This window comes from Heptranchias perlo, chromosome 11, assembly GCF_035084215.1.
Source record: "Heptranchias perlo isolate sHepPer1 chromosome 11, sHepPer1.hap1, whole genome shotgun sequence".
Taxonomy (NCBI): domain Eukaryota; kingdom Metazoa; phylum Chordata; class Chondrichthyes; order Hexanchiformes; family Hexanchidae; genus Heptranchias; species Heptranchias perlo.
In genome coordinates, this window is record NC_090335.1 from 79,728,792 (window position 1) to 79,748,684 (window position 19,893).

The window sequence follows — 19,893 nt, forward strand, 5'->3', positions numbered from 1 at the left end:
TGGGCCGAAGGGCCTGTTTCCATGTTGTAAACTTCTATGATTCTATGATACTATGATCGCTGTTCCCTAAATGCTCCCCCGCTGATACTTGCTCCACTTGGCCCGCCTCATTACCCAGAGCCAGATCCAGCAATGCCTCCTTCCTCATTGGGCTGGAAACGTACTGGTCAAGAAAGTTCACTTGAACACACTTCAGAATTTCTTCCCCCTCTTTGCCCTTTGCACTATTACTATCCCAGTCTATATTAGGATAGTTGAAGTCCCCCATTATCACTACTCTATAGTTCTTGCACCTCTCTGTAATTTCCCTGCAAATATGCCCCTCCATATCCTTCACACTAATTGGTGGCCTATAGAATACCCCCAATAGTGTAATGGCACCTCTGAAGTTTCTTAACTCTAACCAAATAGATTCTGTTCTTGACCCGTCAAGGACATCCTCTCTCATGAATCGCAATCAAGAGTGGGAACTGTCAGTGTTTCTCCCCTTCCCTTGCACAGATGAGGCTAATTGTAACGCAGCTCACTCATCACAGACTGGGGATGGGACTTGGGAGCTTTCTTTTCCATTTGATGCGGCACCATACAGTAGTGGGTTTTAATGTAGATCTTGGAGTGGGTGCAGAGGGCAATTACTGGAACGGTGCCAGGAATGAGGGACTTCAGTTATGTGGAGAGACTGGAGAAGCTGGAGTTATTCTCCTTAGAGCAGAGAAGGTTAAGGGGAGATTTAATTGAGGTGCTTAAAATCATGAAGGGTTTTGATAGAGTAAATAAAGAGAAACTGTTTCCAGTGGCAGGAGGATCGGTAACCAGAGGACACAGATTTAAAATGATTGGGAAAAGAATCGGGGGGAGATGAGAATTCTGTTTACACAGCGAATTGTTATGATCTGGAATGCACTGCCTGAAAGGGTGGTGGAAGCAGATTCAGTAGAAATTTTGAAAAGGGAATTGGATAAATATTTGAAGGGGTCAGATTTGCAGGGCTATGGGAAAAAGCAGGGGAGTGGGACTAATTGGATAGCTCTTTCAAAGAGCTGGCACAGGTACACTGGGCTGAAAGGCCGCCTTCTGTGTTGTATGATTCTATGATTATGAACTTGACTAGTGTTGGTTGGAATCTTTTATCCCATGATGTGCTGCTGACCCAGTTGAAACTCTTTGTGTTGGCTGGTTTCGTCATTTACACTGGTGGATTGGTGATTAAATACAAATCCACTCTCTCATTCCTGTATGTTTTAGGCTAAGATTAAGTCTGATTGGTGAATTTAATCTTGAATCTTTAATTTTCGAATAGTGAAAGATATGAGCAGTGGGCATTGAGAGAATCAATTTAGTTTTTCGATCAAAATTAGATGAGAACACACAAAATATTTTTTCTCAGTTGCTGCAGTCTGGTATTAAAAATGTCAGGGAGACTTGAGGAAGTTGGCCATGTAGATATTTGTAAATCAGTCAATTTATTTATCTTAAAATGAGCAAGACTGAACTCGTATGCAAAGACCCATCTGAGAGCAGTTCACAGATGAATGGCCATGAATTGCAGGGGAAAAGAGGGGCTTGGTTAAAGCACAGATGAAGACAAGGCTTTTGAAAGCAGGAAGGGAGACAATAAGGTGGAGATACTTGGGGGCAGGGACTTCCAGAGGATAGAGGACGTAGTGTCTGCGGGGGGGGGGGGGAGGCGCTAATAGGGAGATGAGGGTGTGGGGAGCGCGCAGTTGGACTGTCTGACTCTCATTGGGTAACAGTGGCCGGTGGGGTAGGAGCGACATGCCTTTCATTGACCCTTGATTGGCACTGTCCAGACTGGCAAAGGGTGGGAAGTGGTGTTCCACAGGGATCGGTGCTGGGACCTCTGGTGTTCACAATTTACATTAACGATTTGGATTCGGGAATCAGCAGTACAATTTCAAAATTTGCAGATGACACCAAATTGGGAGGTGTAGTTAAAACAAAGGAAGAATGCGACAAAGTACGGGAAGGCATTAATAAACTCGCAGATTGGGTGTGTAAATGGCAAATTAATTTCAATACAGATAAGTGTGAGGTGGTGCATTTTGGTAGGAAGAATAAGGAGGCCACATACTGCTTGGATAATAAGAGTCTAAATGAGGTAGAGGAGCAAAGGGATCTGGGGTACAGATGCACAAATCACTAAAAGTAGTGACGCAGGTTAATAAGACCATAAAAAAGGCAAACCAAGCACTGGGGTTCATTTCTAGAGGGATAGAATTGAAAAGCAAAGAAGTGATGTTAAAATTGTATAGAACCTTGGTTAGACCACACTTGCAGTACTGTGCATAGTTCTGGTCTCCATGTAATGGAGGCATTGGAGAGGGTGCAAAATAGATTCATCAGGATGATGCCAGATCTGAAAGGATATCCTTATCAGGAAAGACTGAACAAGCTGGGGCTCTTTTCTATAGCAAAGAGAAGGCTGAGGGGTGACCTGGTAGAGGTCTTTAAGATAATGATAGGGTAGATGTAGAGAAAATATTTCCACTTGTGGGGGAATCCAAAAGTAGAGGTCATAAATATAAGATAGTCACTAATAAATCCAATAGGGAATTCAGGAGAAACTTCTTTACCCAGAGAGTGGTGAGAATGTGGAACTCACTACCACAAGTTGAGGCGAAACACATAGATGCATTTAAGGGGAAGCTAGATAAACACGTGAGGGAGAAAGGAATAAAAGGATATGCTGATAGAGTGGGATAAAATATGGAGGGAGGAGGCTCGTGTGGAGCATAAACATCGGCATAGACCTGTTGTGCCGAATGGCCTGTTTCTGTTCTGTTTTGATGTAAGTGTCCCCTTGGTGGACAAAGTGAACATTGGTGAGTGGGAGGTCCTGAACCATTGAAATGTTGAAGAAGAGTGCATAGAATGTACAGCACAGAAACAGGCCACTCGGCCCAACATATCCATGCCAGTGTTTATGCTTCACACGAGTCTCCTCCCTCCCTACTTCATTTAACCTTATCTGCATATCCTTCTGTTCCTTTCTTCCTCATGTACTTATCTAGCTTCCCCTTAAAGCCCCACTCTTGGTTGCACATACAACTTTTAATAAGTTACCAGGAATGATCACTGAATCAGACACTATAAATGGCTTCAAGAGACAGTGATCATTCATTAGATGTGTTTCTGGATAAAGAAGTAGAGGGATATGGTGCAAAGGTGGGTAAGTGGGATTGAGCAAAATGGTGAGAAGGTGGGATTGAGAGATATGATATGTTAAGATGGTGGGTAGGTGGGGTTAAGGGATGTGGTGAGATGGGTAGGTGGGATTAAGGGATGTGGTGAGAAAATGGGTAGTTGGGGATGAGGGATATGGTGAGATGGTGGGTAGGTGGGATAGAGGGATATGGTGAGAGGGTGGGTAGGTGGGATTGAGGGATATGGGGAGAAGGTGGGTAGGTGGGATAGAGGGATATGGTGAGAGGGTGGGTAGGTGGGATTGAGGGATATGGTGAGAAGGTGGGTAGGTGGGATTGAGGGATAGGGTGAGAAGGTGGTTAGGTGGGATTGAGGGATATGGTGAGAAGGTGGGTAGGTGGGATAGAGGGATATGGTGAGAGGGTGGGTAGGTGGGATAGAGGGATATGGTGAGAGGGTGGGTAGGTGGGATTGAGGGATATGGTGAGAAGGTGGGTAGGTGGGATTGAGGGATAGGGTGAGAAGGTGGTTAGGTGGGATTGAGGGATATGGGGAGAAGGTGGGATAGAGGGATATGGTGAGAAGGTGGGTAGGTGGGATTGAGGGATATGGGAAGAAGGTGGGTAGGTGGGATTGAGGGATATGGGGAGAAGCTGGGTAGGTGGTGCAGATTTATCAAAAAGGCATAATGGCCTTTGTCAGAAGTACAACCACACCTTAAAAATTGAGGGGATTTTGGGCAATTCTGGGATTTGGAGGGGGCAGAAAGGGGGACAATAACCATGAAACAAAAATGTGAGGGTGTGGGGGTATCACTGGATTCATCCTGCAGTGTTTGTACTCATAGCATTTGTTGTTCTTATGCATCACAGTGACTTTCTCAGAATCTGTCTTTCTTCAGTATATCCCTTCATGAATATTAAAATCATGATCATTGTGGCATCCTGTTCATTAGGGAAATATCACATTTTGTATGCACAGCACTGTTCAGAGTTTAAAATAGTCAAGGAATTCACACTGTTGCAATATTGGAAGTTATTTTAACAGAGTCGTGAGCCTTGAAGAAATTGTTCACCCTTTTATGAACTAGGCAAAGATCTATTTATACATGGCCCACATTAACGGATTTCTGTGGCTCACGGGGAAGTCAGCTTTGGGAGAACATAAAGTATCGACTAAGAGAAGTCCATTGGGCCCATCAAACCGATTCTTTCTACTGACCGGACACAATCTACTCCATCATGGATTCTACCCCGTTCATTTAATCTCCTTCCACAGCCTATGTACACTCTGTCCTATCATGGACTCAATCCCACCCATTTAATCTCCTTCCACAGACCATGTACTTATCTGTCCCATCATGGACTCTACCCCATTCATTTCATGGGAGCAAGTTCTGTATAAGTTAATCAAGCAAAATGCAGAATATTATCCATCCTCGCATCGCCTCTGCTCAGCCCTGCTTGATTGCTTTCCAGAGATGAGATTTCCTTGGTCCTAAAAGCACAAGAATGACTGTTCCCTGGAGTATTTGATTATCCCTTTCCATTTGCCTAACTTTCACTCCTATTCCTAATTTGATATCCATCCAGTTCTTTTTAATGTAAGGAATCTTACAACACCAGGTTATAGTCCAACTGTTTTATTTGAAAATCACAAGCTTTCGGAGGCTTTCTCCTTCGTCAGGTGAGCGAGTTCTTTTTAGGCAGGGATAAATAGCCCAGTAACTACTATTGGTAGAACTCTGCCCTGCATATCCACTACTCTGTGGGAAATGAATTATTTCTCATTTGCAGTCTTGCTTGAGGCTTGTTAATATTGCCCCTATGTCGTCTAAATGAGTTCAGTTCTTTGAGTCTGTCATAATTTAGAACTTAGTCCCAGAGCGGTTCATGTGGTTATTTGAATTTTCTCCAGTGCGTTTGTCTTTTTGAAGGTAGACTTAAGTCAGTGTGTTGAAACAAGACAGACCGCACTGACTCTTAATCTAATTCACTCTTTCACTCTTTCCTGTGACATCAAAACTGTGGAACTCCTTGATTTGCTCAGTTCTTCCCTTCAACAAGCTCCAGGCTTTTAATACCCAAGGCTCATGTCTCGGAGTCAGTGTTGCCTGGTTCACCTTGTTTACTCTTTTACTTTTCCCAACCTTGATGGTGTCCTACACTGTGGGTCATCATCGTGTCCTCTCTCCATCTACAGTTCACAGCCAATCCCTCCAAGATGATGATCATCAGTCCAACGAAACGAGACCCCCCCTCATGCCAGACGTGACATTTTTCTGTGTGTATTTAAATAGTGGTTTCTCCCTCAACCTGTCAAGAACCTATCAAAAATTAAGACGTCTTCCGACCAGCTTAATACCCCTTCCATTCTAGGCTTGTATTCCTTTGAATATAGAAAATACGATTAAGGGGTGATCTAATCGAGGTGTTTAAGATGATTAAAGGATTTGCTCGGGTAGATAGAGAGAAACTATTTCGTCTGGTGGGGGAGTCCAGAACAAGGGGGGCAGAACCTTAAAATTAGAGCCAGGCCGTTCAGGGGTGATGTCAGGAAGCACTTCTTCACACAAAGGGGAGTGGGAATCTGGAACTCTTTACCCCCCAACCCTGCCAAAAAGCTGTTGAGGCTGGGGGTCCATTGAAAATTTTCAAACTGAGATTGATAAAGTTTTGTAAGACGGGTAGATGGAGTTAAGATACAGATCAGTCGTGATCTAATTGAATGGTGGAACAGGCTGGAGGGGTTAAATGGCCTCCTCCTGTTCCTGTGTTCCATTCCTAAAACAACTTCGATTGAGTTGGTTTTTGACGGAGTCGATCAGCTCAGCACTGACTGCTTTAGCTGGTCGCCTGTTCCGTGCATTCACCGCTGTGTGTGAGAGAATATCTTCATAATCATTTGTTTTGCTGGAGGCTTACATAAGAACATAATTTTTTTCTTGTATCCTCTCATTCAGCACTCAGTCCAAGTTATGTAATTTGCTTATATTTGCATTAAGCATGCCTCTTAACATTTCAAAGAGCTCTCTCTTTGTCTTGTCTTCCCCCCACCCCCCCCCCCCCCCAAAAATCTTTTCTGTAATAAAGAAAACCAGTTCATCGCTGCCACTTTGTTCTTGTTCTTTGAAGCCTATCTGATATATTAATGTCCCTTATTGAAGGTAAGTTGTCTAACATTAGACATGATATTCCAAGGCATGGCCTGGCCAATGAAGTTAAACTAACTTCACACGAGAAAGCAGAGGACAGTGCTTTAACCAGGTTTATTTACTGCGCAAAAAAAAACTCAGTCACTAAAACACGAGCCAAAAGCGTGCCCTTTCCTTTCTGCTCTGGCACGTGGCTTCCTGCACTCCAGCCACTCTCCAGAATCTTAACTTCAGCTCCTTCGAGCTTCCGTCCTGTCCCAGTTCCACGGGGTTAAGTGGTGCAGGATTGGGAGAAGGGATATTTGGAGATATTTAACAATAAGCAAACATGCTTATATTGCTTGGTTGTCTGACTCTCGACTTGGGATTGGAGAGGGTATTGGTTAGACTGTGGAACATGGAGACATGCACGGAGCCTCTGGCTGGTAATTGAAAGGTGCTCATGAAATAATCGGTTCTATTCAGTCAGTGGAAATGAAAAGCTTCTGCAACAAGCCGCTGGAATGTTTTTCAAACTTCAAAGCTTAGAAAGCCTGCCCCTCACTGCTGCGGGTTTGGAACGTAGGAACAGGAGGAGGCCATTCAGCCCCTTGAGTCTGTTCTGCCATCCAATTAAATCATGGCTGATCTGTATCTTAACTCCGTCTCCACACCTTGGTTCCATAAACCTTAATACCCTGGCCTAACGAAAACCTATCAATCTCAGTTTTGAAATTTTCAATTGACCCCCAGCCTCAATAGCTTTTTGGGGGGAGAGAGTTCCAGATTTCCACTCCCCTTTGTGTGAAGAAGTGCTTCCTGACATCACCCCTGAACGGCCTAGCTCTAATTTTAAGGTTATGCCCCCTTGTTCTGGACTCCCCCCACCAGAGGAAATAGTTTCTCTCTCTCTACCCTTTCAAATCCTTTAATCATCTTAAACACCTCAATCAGATCACCCCTTAATCTTCTATACTTGAGGGAAATACAAGCCTAGTCTATGCAACCTGTCCTCATAATTTAACCCTTTTAGCCCCGGTATCATTTTTGTGAATCTGCGCTGCACCCCCTCCAAGGCCGACATATCCTTTTACTTCTCATAAACTGCTCACAAACAGCACTGCAGTTCCAGAGCAGTGTGAAAGATGTTCTGCTCCGAAATGGGAATTGCAGTCCGACCGTCCCAGGACTGGGAAAGGAGTAAAGTACAAAGCTGGTAATTACAGGCTAGTTAGCCCAGCGTGCATAGTGATAGAAATGCTCGAGAACATTCTACGGGGTATTATAACGAACATCGCGAAAGCACAGGGAGCAATCACCACAGTTTTAGAAATAATAGATCATGCCTTGCAACCCTACTGGAACTCATTGAAGGGGTAACTAAGCTGGTGCGGGAGGGTAGGAGTAGTTTATTTTGTTTTTTCAGAAGGTGTTTGACAAAGTTCCTTGTGTGGAACTATTAGGGAAAGGTTTGGATCGTGAAACAGGTGACAGATTCTCTAAATGGACTGTGATGATAAATGGAAAAAGCTCTATCTCGAAAAATATAACTGGTGGTATTCTCCAGGGATCTGTTGCGGGATCCCTGCTATTTACTATATTTTTGAATGATCTAGAACAAGGTGTCTGTAGTGTAGTATTAATTGCTGATAACATAAAGGTATGTGGGCCAGTAATGAACAGAAACGATTTATTATCTTTAGTGAGACTTGGTCCAATTAAATGGATAACTGTGACATTTATGTGGGGCAATGCGAAGAGGCAGCACTAATAAGATCTACACTTGCAGCAATCAAGAAAGGATTTGGGAGTGATCATAGCCCATGTCCTGAAGCAGGTATTAATGATGCAAATCAGGAACGAGTGGGCATTGGATTACAAGCCAGAAAAGGTTCTACTGGCATTGTACAGGTCAATGGTGAAGCCGGTTCTAGACTATGATCCGTAATTTGGGCATTCGACCTCTTTTTTAAAAAAAAAGAACAGATATCGATACTTTAGAACTAATTCAGAGAAGAATGATAAGGAAGCCTTGGGGACTAAGACCTCATTACAGCCTTGGTCCAAACATGGACAAAAGAGCTGAATTCCAGAGGTGAGATGAGAGTAACTGCTCTTGGCATCAAGGCAGCATTTGACCGAGTGTGGCATCAAGGAGCCCTAGTAAATCGGAGAAAATTGTCCAGTGGCTAGGGTCATACCTAGTACAAAGGAAGATGGTAGTGGTTGTTGGAGGCCAATCATCTCAGCCCCAGGACATTGTTGCAGGAGTTCCTCAGGGCAGTGTCCTAGGCCCAACCATCTTCAGCTGCTTCATCAATGACCTTCCCTCCATCATAAGGTCAGAAATGGGGATATTTCCTGATGATTGCACAGTGTTCAGTTCCATTTGCAACCCTCAGATAATGAAGCAGTCCGATCCTGCATGCAGCAAGACCTGGACAACATCCAGGCTTGGGCTGATACGTGGCAAGTAACATTCGCGCCAGACAAGTGCCAGGCAATGACCATCTCCAACAAGAGAGAGTCTAAGTGCCTCCCCTTGACATTCAACAGCATTACCATCGCTGAATCCCCCATCGTCAACATCCAGAAACTTAACTGGACCAGCCACATAAATACTGTGGCTACAAGAGCAGGTCAGAGGCAGGGTATTGTGTGGCAGGTGACTCACCTTCTGACTTTCCACCATCTACAAGGCACAGGTCAGGAGTGTGATGGAATACTCTCGACTTGCCTGGATGAGTGCAGCTCCATCAACACTCAAGAAGCTCGACACCATCCAGGATGAAGCTGCCTGCTTGATTGGCACCCCATCTACCACCTTAAACATTCACTCCCTCCACCATCTACAGGATGCACTGCAGCAACTCGCCAAGGCTTCTTCGACAGCACCTCCCAAACCCGTGACCTCTGATACCTAGAAGGACAAGGGCAGCAGGCACATGGGAACACCGCCACCTGCATGTTCTCCTCCAAGTCACACACCATCCCGACTTGGAATTATATCACTGTTCCTTCATCATCGCTGGGTCAAAACCCTGGAACTCCCTACCTATCAGCACTGTGGGAGAACCTTCACCACAAGGACTACAGCGGTTCAAGAAGGCGGCTCACCACCACTTTCTCAAAGGCAATTAGGAAAGGACAATAAATGCTGGCCTCGCCAGCGACGCCCACACCCCATGAACAAATTTTTTAAAAAAGTAATGGAGAAAGACGCAAGTGACAAATTTAATTTGTGGTGGAGAGAAGATTGAGGGAGACACATGATACAGGTTTTCAAAATCATGAAATGGGCATATAAGGTTGAAGTAAGGAGGCTCTATAGCTTGGAAGATGCACAGAAGTTACAAGATGGAAACAGGCTGCTCAGCCCATCCAATCACTGGCGGCATTTACCCTCCGTGCGAGCAAATAAAAGAAAGAAAGAACCTGCATTTATATCACACCTTTCACGACCTCATGATGTCCCAAGCACTTTGCAGCCAACGAAGTACTTTTTTGAAGTGTAGTCATTGTTAAAATGTAGGAAACGCAGTAGCCAATTTGCGCACAGCAAGATCCCACAAACAGCAATGAGATAATGACCAGATAACCTGTTTCAGTGATGTTGGTTGAGGGATAAATATTAGTAATAGTTAAATTTACCCACCCTGTTTCCATATCCCTTCATTCCCTTTTCCTTCATCCACCTATCCAATCTAATCTTGAATGTTGACACAGCTTCTGCCTCAACCACAAACTCTGGAAGTGAATTCCACAGCCTCTCAATTCTCTATGAAGTAGTGTCTCCTGCTCTCTGTTCTAAATCTCTCACCTTTAATCTTGTATCGATGGCCCCTCGTTCTCGACCCCTCAACTACTGGAAACTACTCTGCTCCTAGCTATCCTGTCCCATCCTTCCAGAATTTTAAACACTTTTCTGTCATTTCGCTCCGATCTGCGTTGTTCTAATGGAAAAAGGCCCCAATTTTTCAAGTCTGTCTTTGTATTTGTGTTTCCTCACACCAGGCAGCATCCTAGTGAATCTGTGTTGTCCCCTCTCTAAAGCCTCAATATCCTTCCTATAGTTTAGAGATTAATACTGCACACAGAACTCCAACTGAGGCTTGATTAAGGTTTTATATTGGCTCATCATCCACTCTAGGCCTTTATGTTCTAAACCTTGTGACAAAGCCTACTATTCCATTAGCTTTCTTTACAGCCTTTTCATCCTGAGGTTCTGCCTTCACTGTCCTTTACCCCCAAATCCCTCTGCTCCCCCACGATCTTGAGACTACTTTTATTCAGAGTATAATAATTGCTGTTACTTTTTTAAACAAAATGTATCACCTGACACTGACATTGATTTCAGTGAGCTATGTTTTAGCCCATTCCCCTATATTATCAGTATGGTTTTAGTCTTCTAATGAATTAACTGCGCCTCCTACTTTGGCATCATCTGCAAATTTCAACACTATTCCCTCTTGGCCTATGTCTAAATCTTTGTATATACAGTGAACAGAAGTAGCCCCAGAACTGAATCCTGTGGGACACCACTACCTACTTCCAACCATTCTGAGAAACTGCCCTGAACTTCTCCTCCTCTAGGTTTCTCTCTAATAACCAAGTTTTAATCCAGTTTGCTATCCTCCTCCTAATTCCATACCCCATAATCTTCTTCAATAATTTCCTGTGTGATACCTTGTCACAGGCTTTCCTAAAGTCCATGTATACTACATCTACTGCATTTCCCTCATCTACCGCATCTTTTATCTCCTCAAACAATTCTATGAGGTTTGTCAAGCACAATCGTCCCTTTTGAAATCCTTGCTGGCTACTTCTAACTATTTTCTCTATCTGGATACATGGTAATTTCATCCTTAATTAGATGCTCTAAAAAAATTTTCTCTACCACAGATGTTAAACGAACTGGTCTGTAATTACCCGAGTAACCCTGACTCCCTTTTTAAAAATGGGTATTACATTGGCCACTCTCCAATGCTGCAGCCCACATCCACACTCGATGGAGCCAGAAATATAATTTCTTGAGTCTTGGCAATTTCCTCCCTCATTCCCCTCAGGATCCTAGGATGTATCCCATCGGTCCCTGGCGTTTTGTGTTTCCTTAGCCTAAATAACTTATCTAAACTTTTCCTTTTATCCATCATAATATCGCTCATCTCACTCTCATCCACTTCAGGATTCACCTCCTCTCCGCTATCCTTCTCTTTAGTAACTTATTAAAGAGTTCAGCCATTTTTTGATCATCAATAACAAATTCACACAGTACTCTATCTGAGGTCTTATATATCCACAGACCTTATATAAACAGACCTTCCTGATTTGTATGTTTCAGTTCTGCACCAGATGACTGAGCCCCCCCCCCCCCCCTCCCCCCGGCTGAAGGAGCTCCTGCATCTCTTCCTTCTTAATTCTACACTTTAATGCTGGTTAAACTAACCTAAATATGCAAAACAGCAATGACCCAGTTCATCGTAACGCACTTGTTCAGCACTCCTGTAACTGGGATAAACACGAGAGTTTGCAAAAATTAACAGCCCTGTGGCAGTTTATTTCTTTCATTACATCCCAAGCGGCAATCTGCTGTCAGTCGAGGGACACAAGATGAGCAACCTTAATTAGCAGCATCTAAACACATATAAATAGGACAGCAACAGCCCGCAAGTTTTCTTTGTGTGTGTGTGTGTGTGTGTGTGCGTGTTTGTTTGTGTGTGTGCGTGTTTGTTTGTGTGTGTGCGTGTTTGTTTGTGTGTGTGCGTGTTTGTTTGTGTGTGTGCGTGCGTGCGTGTTTTTGTTTGTGTGTGCGTGCGTGCGCTTGTGTGTATATCGTCTCCTGCTCCCAGTAAATTCCCCAGGTTGGATTGAATGTGGATGTGTGGGAGGAGAGGAGGAGAAAGCTTATGGAAGAGCTGGTACTGGATGTGAACTCATCTCAGGCACTGAGAGTTTTGAAGGATGTTACACAAAATTAGATTTATTTAAATCAAGAGCAAGGCTAAACAGAATTTATTTTTAAGCTTGATAAATAAAAGGAATTACATTCAACATGGGTCCTTATCACAAGCTTTTGTATTTGTTATCCTGACTAATGAACATACAATTTTGAAAAATTCGGTAACAATATATATTGTAAATCCTGAGTATTTGAATGAACTATACAGGTAATTGCATAGTAATGTGGAAGGAGAGGGCAGAAATAAGAGGAAGTCATTTATGTGAGGTCCTACACAGGTCTATCCCTCGTTAAGAAAGTAGTCAGGTGATCTTCGAAACCTCAAGTTATTCGGTTCTGCACCTACACACAAAGAGATGAGCAACAATTGCTAGGCGGATCTGCCCTGCATCTTTCCCTGGCTGTGGCTCAGTGGGTAGCACTCTTGCTTCTGAATCAGAAGGTTGTTGGTTCAAGGCCCACTCCAAAGACTTGAGCACAAAATCCAGGCTGACACTCCCAATGCAGTACTTAGAGAGTGCTGCACTGTCTGAGGTGCCGTCTTTCAGATGAGACATTAAATCAAGACCCCATCTGCCCTCTCAGGTGGACATAAAAGATCCCTTTGCACTATTTCAAAGAAGAGCAGGGGAGTTCTCCCCAATGTCCCGGGCGACATTTATCCCTCAACCAACACCGCTAAAAACAGATTATCTGGTCGTTATCACATTGCTGTTTGAGGGATCTTGCTGTGCACAAAATTGGCTGCCATGTTTCCTACATTAACAATAGTGACCACACTTCAAAAGTACTTCATTGGATGTAAAGCGCTTTGGGACGTCCTGAGGTCATGAAAGGCACTGTATAAATGCAAGTCTTTCTTTCTGGTGGGGGAATCCAGAACAAAAGGGCGTAATCTTAAAATTAGCGCTGGGCCATTCAGGAGGGAAATCAGGAAGCACTTCTTCACACAAAGGGGAGTGGAAATCTGGAACTCTCTTCCCCCAAAAAGCTGTTGAGGCTGGGGGTCAATTGAAGCTTTCAAAACTGAGATTGATAGATTTTTGTTGGGTAAGGGTATTAAGGGTTACAGAACCAAGGTGGGTAAACGGAGTTAAGATACAGATTAGCCATGATCTAATCGAATGCGGTACAGGCTTGAGGGGCTGAATGGCCTCCTCCTGTTCCTGTGTTCCTCACGTTGCAGAGAATAATGTTGAATGGGGGAGATAAAAAGTAGGAAAAAAAAATCAACTGTATGAATTCAGCCAATTTGAAATAGAAAGAGATTACCAATTTAAGATAATTGGCAAAAGAACCAGAGGGGGGAGATGAGGAGAAATGTTTTTACACAGCGAGTCATGCTGCTCTGGAATGCACTGCCTGAAAGGGTGGTGGAAGCCGATTCAGTAGTAACTTTCAAACAGGAATTGGATATATACTTGAAAAGGAAAAATTTACAGGGGCTATGGGGAAAAGAGGAGGTGAGTTGGAATAATTGGATAGCTTTCACAGAGCAGGTACGATGGGCCGAATGGCTGCCTTCTGTGCTGTATGATTCTATAACGCTGGAAACACAAGGTGGCCCCGTCATCACTTGAAACCCAAAAAGATAAGTTAACATTGCTGGTGGTGACTCTTCACCTGAAACAAGAACCAATCTTTTTTATATCTCTTCTGAGATAGCGATGGACCTGATATGTGTTTCTTCAGCATTTGCCCATTGAATGAGAAAACCTGCATACAGACACTGTCCAGCACTGAGCAGGAGCCCCCTATTGTACCCACAGTGCCAGGTGACACCTGCCAGCTCTTTTCCAGTGAGACCTTGTTGTACAACTGGATTGAAAATCCCCTGATTTGTGGAGCCTGGATTCGCTGTCTCTTGGAACAGAAATTAGTAGCGCTGTTATCTGATTTGTAAAACAAATCGCCGATAGCCACAGAATTTTTATCTCTAACCTGTGATTTAATTGTCTTTCTATTGCATAATATTAGCTGTGTAAATTTAATCTGCTTTAATATGAAAGGACTGGGGAGTGTCGGCTGCAGGTGGATAATGCAATTTACTAATTTGATTGTCAGTTTCAGCCTCCGATGTTGTAATGTGATTTTTTTTTTGGTAAGGGAGTGTTTGTGCCACAATGTGTAACTAACTGTAACTCCTCTTAACGGCTGCAGATTTTGAAAGAGTTCAAGGATGAAGACTGGAATATGGGCAACATCGTGTTCACGTTAACCAACCGGCGGTACGGAGAGAAGTGCATCGCCTACGCAGAGAGCCACGACCAGGTAACCCCCTCGCAGGTTTTGTTGATGCGTGACATTGGTTGGCACCATGTGATCCTGGTACAGGTGCTGAGGTCGCAGCCCAGCCTGCTGGAGGTCAGAGAAGGATGGCCCTGGTTAAGGCAGTGAGTGACTGAGGCAATCGGACAGGTCTGATCAATGTACTGTGCGACTTTAGATCATTATTATCATAGAATCATAGAAAGGTTACAGCACGGAAGGAGGCCATGCGGCCCATCGAGTCCGTGCCAGCTCTATGCAAGAGCAATCCAGCTAGTCCCACTCCCCCGCCCTATCCCCGTAGCCCTGCAAATATTTTCCTTTCAAATACTTATCCAGTTCTCTGTTGAAGACCACGATTGAATCTGCCTCCACCTCCCCCTTGGGCAGTGCATTCCAGATCCTAACCACTCACTGTGTAGAAACATAGAAAATAGGAGCAGGAGTAGGCCATTCAGCCCTTTGAACCTGCTCCGCCATTCAATATGATCATGGCTGATCCTCTATTTTAATACCATATTCCCGCTCTCTCCCCATACACCTTGATGCCTTTTGTGTCTAGAAATCTATCTAGCTCCTTCTTAAATATATTCAGTGACTTGGCCTCCACCGCCTTCTGTGGTAGAGAATTCCACAGGTTCACCACCCTCTGAGTGAAGAAATTTCTCCTCATCTCAGTCCTAAATGTCCTACCCCGTATCCTGAGACTGTGACCCCTCGTTCTGGACCCCCCAGCCAGGGGAAACATCCTCCCTGCATCCAGTCTGTGTATGTTTCAACGAGATCCCCTCTCATTCTTCTAAACTCAAGTGAATACAGGCCGAGTCGACCCAATCTCCCCTCATACGATAGTCCTCCCATCCCAGGAATCAGTCTGGTGAACCTTGGCTGCACTCCCTCTATGGCAAGCAAGGAAGTCATGATGAACCTTTATAAAACACTGGTTCGACCACAACTGGAGTATCGTGTCCAGTTCTGGGAACCGCAATTAGGAAAGATGTGAAGGCCTTAGAGAGGGTGCAGAAGAGATTTACTAGAATGATATGAGGGATGAGGGACTTCATTTACGTGGATAGACTGGAGAAGCTGGGATTGTTCTGCTTGGAACGGAGCCGGGTGAGAGGAGATTTGATCGAGGTATTCAAAATCATGAAGGGTCCAGACAGAGTAGATAGAGAGAAACTGTTCCCATTGGTGGAAGGGTCAAGAACCAGAGGACATAGATTTAAGGTGATTGGCAAAAAAAACCAAAGGTGACATGAGGAAAAAATTTTTTACACAGCGAGTGGTTGGGATCTGGAATGCACTGCCCGAGGGGGTGGTGGAGGCAGATTCAATTGTGCCTTTCAAAAGGAAACTGGCTAAGTATTTGAAAGGAAAATATTTGCAGGGCTACAGGGAAAGGGCGGGGGAGTGGGACTGGCTGGATTGCTCTTGCGTAGAGCCGGCATGGACTTGATGGGCCAAATGGCCTCCTTGCATGCTGTAATCTTTCTGTGATTCTAGTAGGTACAGCACGGGGGGAGGCCATTCGGCCCATCGTGCCTCCGCCGGCTCTTTGACAGAACTATCCAGTTAGTCCCACTCCCCTGCTCTCTCCCCATAGCCCTGCAAATTTTTTCCCTTCAAGTATTTATCCAATTCCCTTTTGAAAGTTACGACTGAATTTGCTTCCACCGCCCTTTCAGGCAGCGCGTTCCAGATCATCATCAACCGTCTGTGTAAAAAAAATGTTTCCTTGTGTCACCTCTGAATCTTTTGTCAATCACCTTAAATCTGTGTCCTCTGCCAATCGAAACAGTTTCTCTTTATTTACTCTGTCAAAACTGTTCATGATTTTGAACATCTCTATTAAATCTCTTAACCTTCTCTGCTCTAAGGAGAACAATGCCGGATTCTCCAGTCTATCCACAAAACTGAAGTCCCTCATCGCTGGAACCATTCTAGTAAATCACTTCTGATCTAGCTCGCAATATAAACAAAAAATGTGACGAGGGATACGATCTGCTTTCCCTGTGCGTGGCACTCACTGTAACACACAGCGTTGTTGCTCCTAAGTGTGCTAGTTACTTGTTACGTATAAATTAGATGTCAGCTGTGGCTCAGCGGTGACACTTTCGCCTCTGAGTCATGGGTTCAAATCCCACTCCACAGACTTGAGCACAAAATCCAGGCCGACACTCCAAGTGCAGTACTGAGGGAGTGCTGCACTGCCGGAGGTGCTGTTTCTCGGATGAGACGTTAAACCGAGGCCCCATCTGCCCTCTCAGGTGGACGTAAAAGGATCCCATGGCACTATTTTGAAGAAGAGCAGGGAAGTTCTCCCTGGTGCCCTGGCCAATCTTTATCCCTCAACCAGCATCGCGAAAACAGATTATCTAGTCTTTTATTTCATTGCTGTTAGTGGGATTTTGCTGTGTGCAAATTGGCTGCCATGTTTCCCTACATTACAATCATGACTACACTTTTTATAGTATTTCATTGGCTGTGAAGTGCTTTGGGACGTCCTGAGGTCTTGAAATGTGCTATGTAAATGCAAGTTCATTCTTCCATATCCCGTGTCCCCACATTGGGTGCAGTCTATATTTTGCTATTGTTGTGGGGAGATTTGTGGCTCTGCTATTTATAGTGAATTGTAAACCCTGGGACACTGGAAACGGTTCTGGGGGAGGTGGGACAAGTACAAACCGGACGGTCTGCACCTGGGCAGGGCCGGGACCGCTGTCCTAGGAGGAGTGTTTGCTAGTGCTGTTGGGGAGGGTTTAAACTAAAGTGGCAGGGAGTTGGGAACCTGAGCAGGGAGACAGAGGAAAGCGTAACAGGAAGGGACAGAAGGTATGGAGTAATAGGTAAAGTGTTAAAAAAGGAAAAAGCAGGAACTAAGCGTCACAAAACATATTTGAAAGTTCTTTATCTGAATGCACGTAGCATTTGTAACAAAATGGACGAGTTAACGGCACAAATAACTACGTATGGGTATGATCTTGTGGCCATTACAGAAACATGGCTGCAGGGTGACAACGACTGGGAATTAAATATGCCAGGGTATTTAGCAATCAGGAAGGACAGGCAGGAAGGAAGGGGAGGTGGGGTGGCTATGTTAATAAAGGAAGGAATCACTGTAATACAGATAAATGATATTGGGACAAAGCATCAAGATAATGAAACAGTTTGGGTAGAGATAAGGAATAATAAGGGGAAAAAACACTCGTGGGCGTAGTATATAGGCCTCCTAATAGTTGCAACTCTGCTGGAAGAAGTATTAATCAGGAAATAGTCGGGGCATGTAATAAGGGAACAGCTATAATCATGGGGGATTTTAACTATCATATTAACTGGACAAATCAAATTGGGCAGAGCAGCCTTGAGTAAGGGTTCATTGAGTGCATCAGGGATGGATTTCTTGAGCAGCATTTAACTGATCCTACAAGGGGGCAGGCAACCTTGGACCTGGTCCTGTGTAATGAGTCAGGATTAATTAATAATGTCCAAGTGATGGATCCCCTTGGAATGAGTGACCATAACATGGTTGAATTCCATATCCAATTAGAGGGTGAGAAGGTTGATTCTCAAACAAGCGTACTGAGCTTGAATAAAAGAGACTATGGTGGTATGAGAGCGGAATTGATTAAAGTGGACTGGGAAAATAGATTAAAGGGTAAGACGGTACATGAGCAGTGGTGTTCATTTAGGGAGTTATTTTACAACTTTCAAAATAAATATATTCCACTGAGGAAAAAAGGGTGTAAAAGAAATGACAGCCATCTGTGGCTAAGTAAAGAAATCAAGGATAGTATCCGACTAAAAACAAGGATATATAAGGTAGCCAAACTTAGTGGGAGGATAGAAGATTGGGAAGTCTTCAAAAGACAGCAAAAAGTAACGAAAGGATTGATTAAGAAAGGGAAGATAGATTATGAAAATAAATTAGCAAAAAATATAAAAACAGATAGCAAGAGTTTCTACAGTTATATAAAAAGAAAAAGGGTGGCTAAGGCAAACGTAGGTCCCTTAGAGGATGAGACCGGGAAATTAATGGTGGGAAACATGGAGATGGCAAAAATGCTGAACAAATATTTTGTTTCAGTCTTTACGGTAGAGGACACTAAGAATATCCCAACACTGGACAAACAGGGGGCTCTAGGGGGGGAGGAGCTAAATACGATTAAAATCACTCAGGAGATGGTACTCAGTAAAATAATGGGATTCAAAGCGGATAAATCCCCTGGACCTGATGGCTTACATCCTAGGGTCTTGAGGGAAGTGGCAGTAGGGATTGTGGATGCTTTGGTGATAGTTTTCCAAAATTCCCTGGACTCGGGAGAGGTCCCGGCAGATTGGAAAACTGCTAATGTAACACCGTTATTTAAAAAGGGTATTAGGCAGAAGGCTGGAAATTATAGACCAGTTAGCCTAACATCTGTGGTGGGTAAAATTTTGGAGTCTATTATTAAGGAGACAGTAACGGAACATTTAGATAAGCATAATTTAATAGGACAAAGTCAGCATGGCTTTACGAAGGGGAAGTCATGTCTGACAAATTTGCTTGAGTTCTTTGAGGATATAACGTACAGGGTGGATAAAGGGGAACCAGTGGACGTAGTGTATTTGGACTTCCAGAAGGCATTCGACAAGGTGCCACATAAAAGATTATTACTTAAGATAAAAAATCACGGGATTGGGGGTAATATTCTGGCATGGGTGGAGGATTGGTTATCGAACAGGAGGCAGAGAGTTGGGATAAATCGTTCATTCTCGGACTGGCAACCAGTAACCAGTGGTGTTCCACAGGGGTCAGTGCTGGGTCCCCAACTCTTTACAATCTATATTAACGATTTGGAGGAGGGGACCGAGAGCAACATATCAAAATTTGCAGATGATACAAAGATGGGAGGGAAAGTAGAGAGTGAGGAGGACATAAAAAACCTGCAAGGGGATATAGACAGGCTGGGTGAGTGGGCGGAGATTTGGCAGATGCAATACAATATTGGAAAATGTGAGGTTATGCACTTTGGCAGGAAAAATCAGAGAGCAAGTTATTTTCGTAATGGCGAGAGACTGGAAAGTACTGCAATACAAAGGGATCTGGGGGTCCTAGTGCAAGAAAATCAAAAAGTTGGTATGCAGGTGCAGCAGGTGATCAAGAAAGCCAACGGAATGTTGGCTTTTATTGCTAGGGGGATAGAATATAAAAACAGGGAGGTATTGCTGCAGTTATATAAGGTATTGGTGAGACCGCACCTGGAATACTGCATACAGTTTTGGTGTCCACACTTAAGAAAAGACATACTTGCTCTCGAGGCAGTACAAAGAAGGTTCACTCGGTTAATCCCGGGGATGAGGGGGCGGACATATGAGGAGAGGTTGA

At 44.0% G+C, this 19,893-nt stretch overlaps 1 protein-coding gene across 2 annotated transcripts in view; it reads left to right on the forward strand.

Moving 5' to 3' along the window:
- The window catches only part of LOC137327517 (1,4-alpha-glucan-branching enzyme-like), a 426,685-nt gene that overhangs the window by 261,312 nt on the left and 145,480 nt on the right, over nucleotides 1-19,893 (forward strand). For both annotated transcript variants that reach the window (XM_067993414.1, XM_067993415.1), the window contains exon 11: nucleotides 14,418-14,528. In XM_067993414.1, coding sequence (XP_067849515.1) covers nucleotides 14,418-14,528 — 111 coding nt within the window. The remainder of the gene's footprint in view (nucleotides 1-14,417; nucleotides 14,529-19,893) is intronic.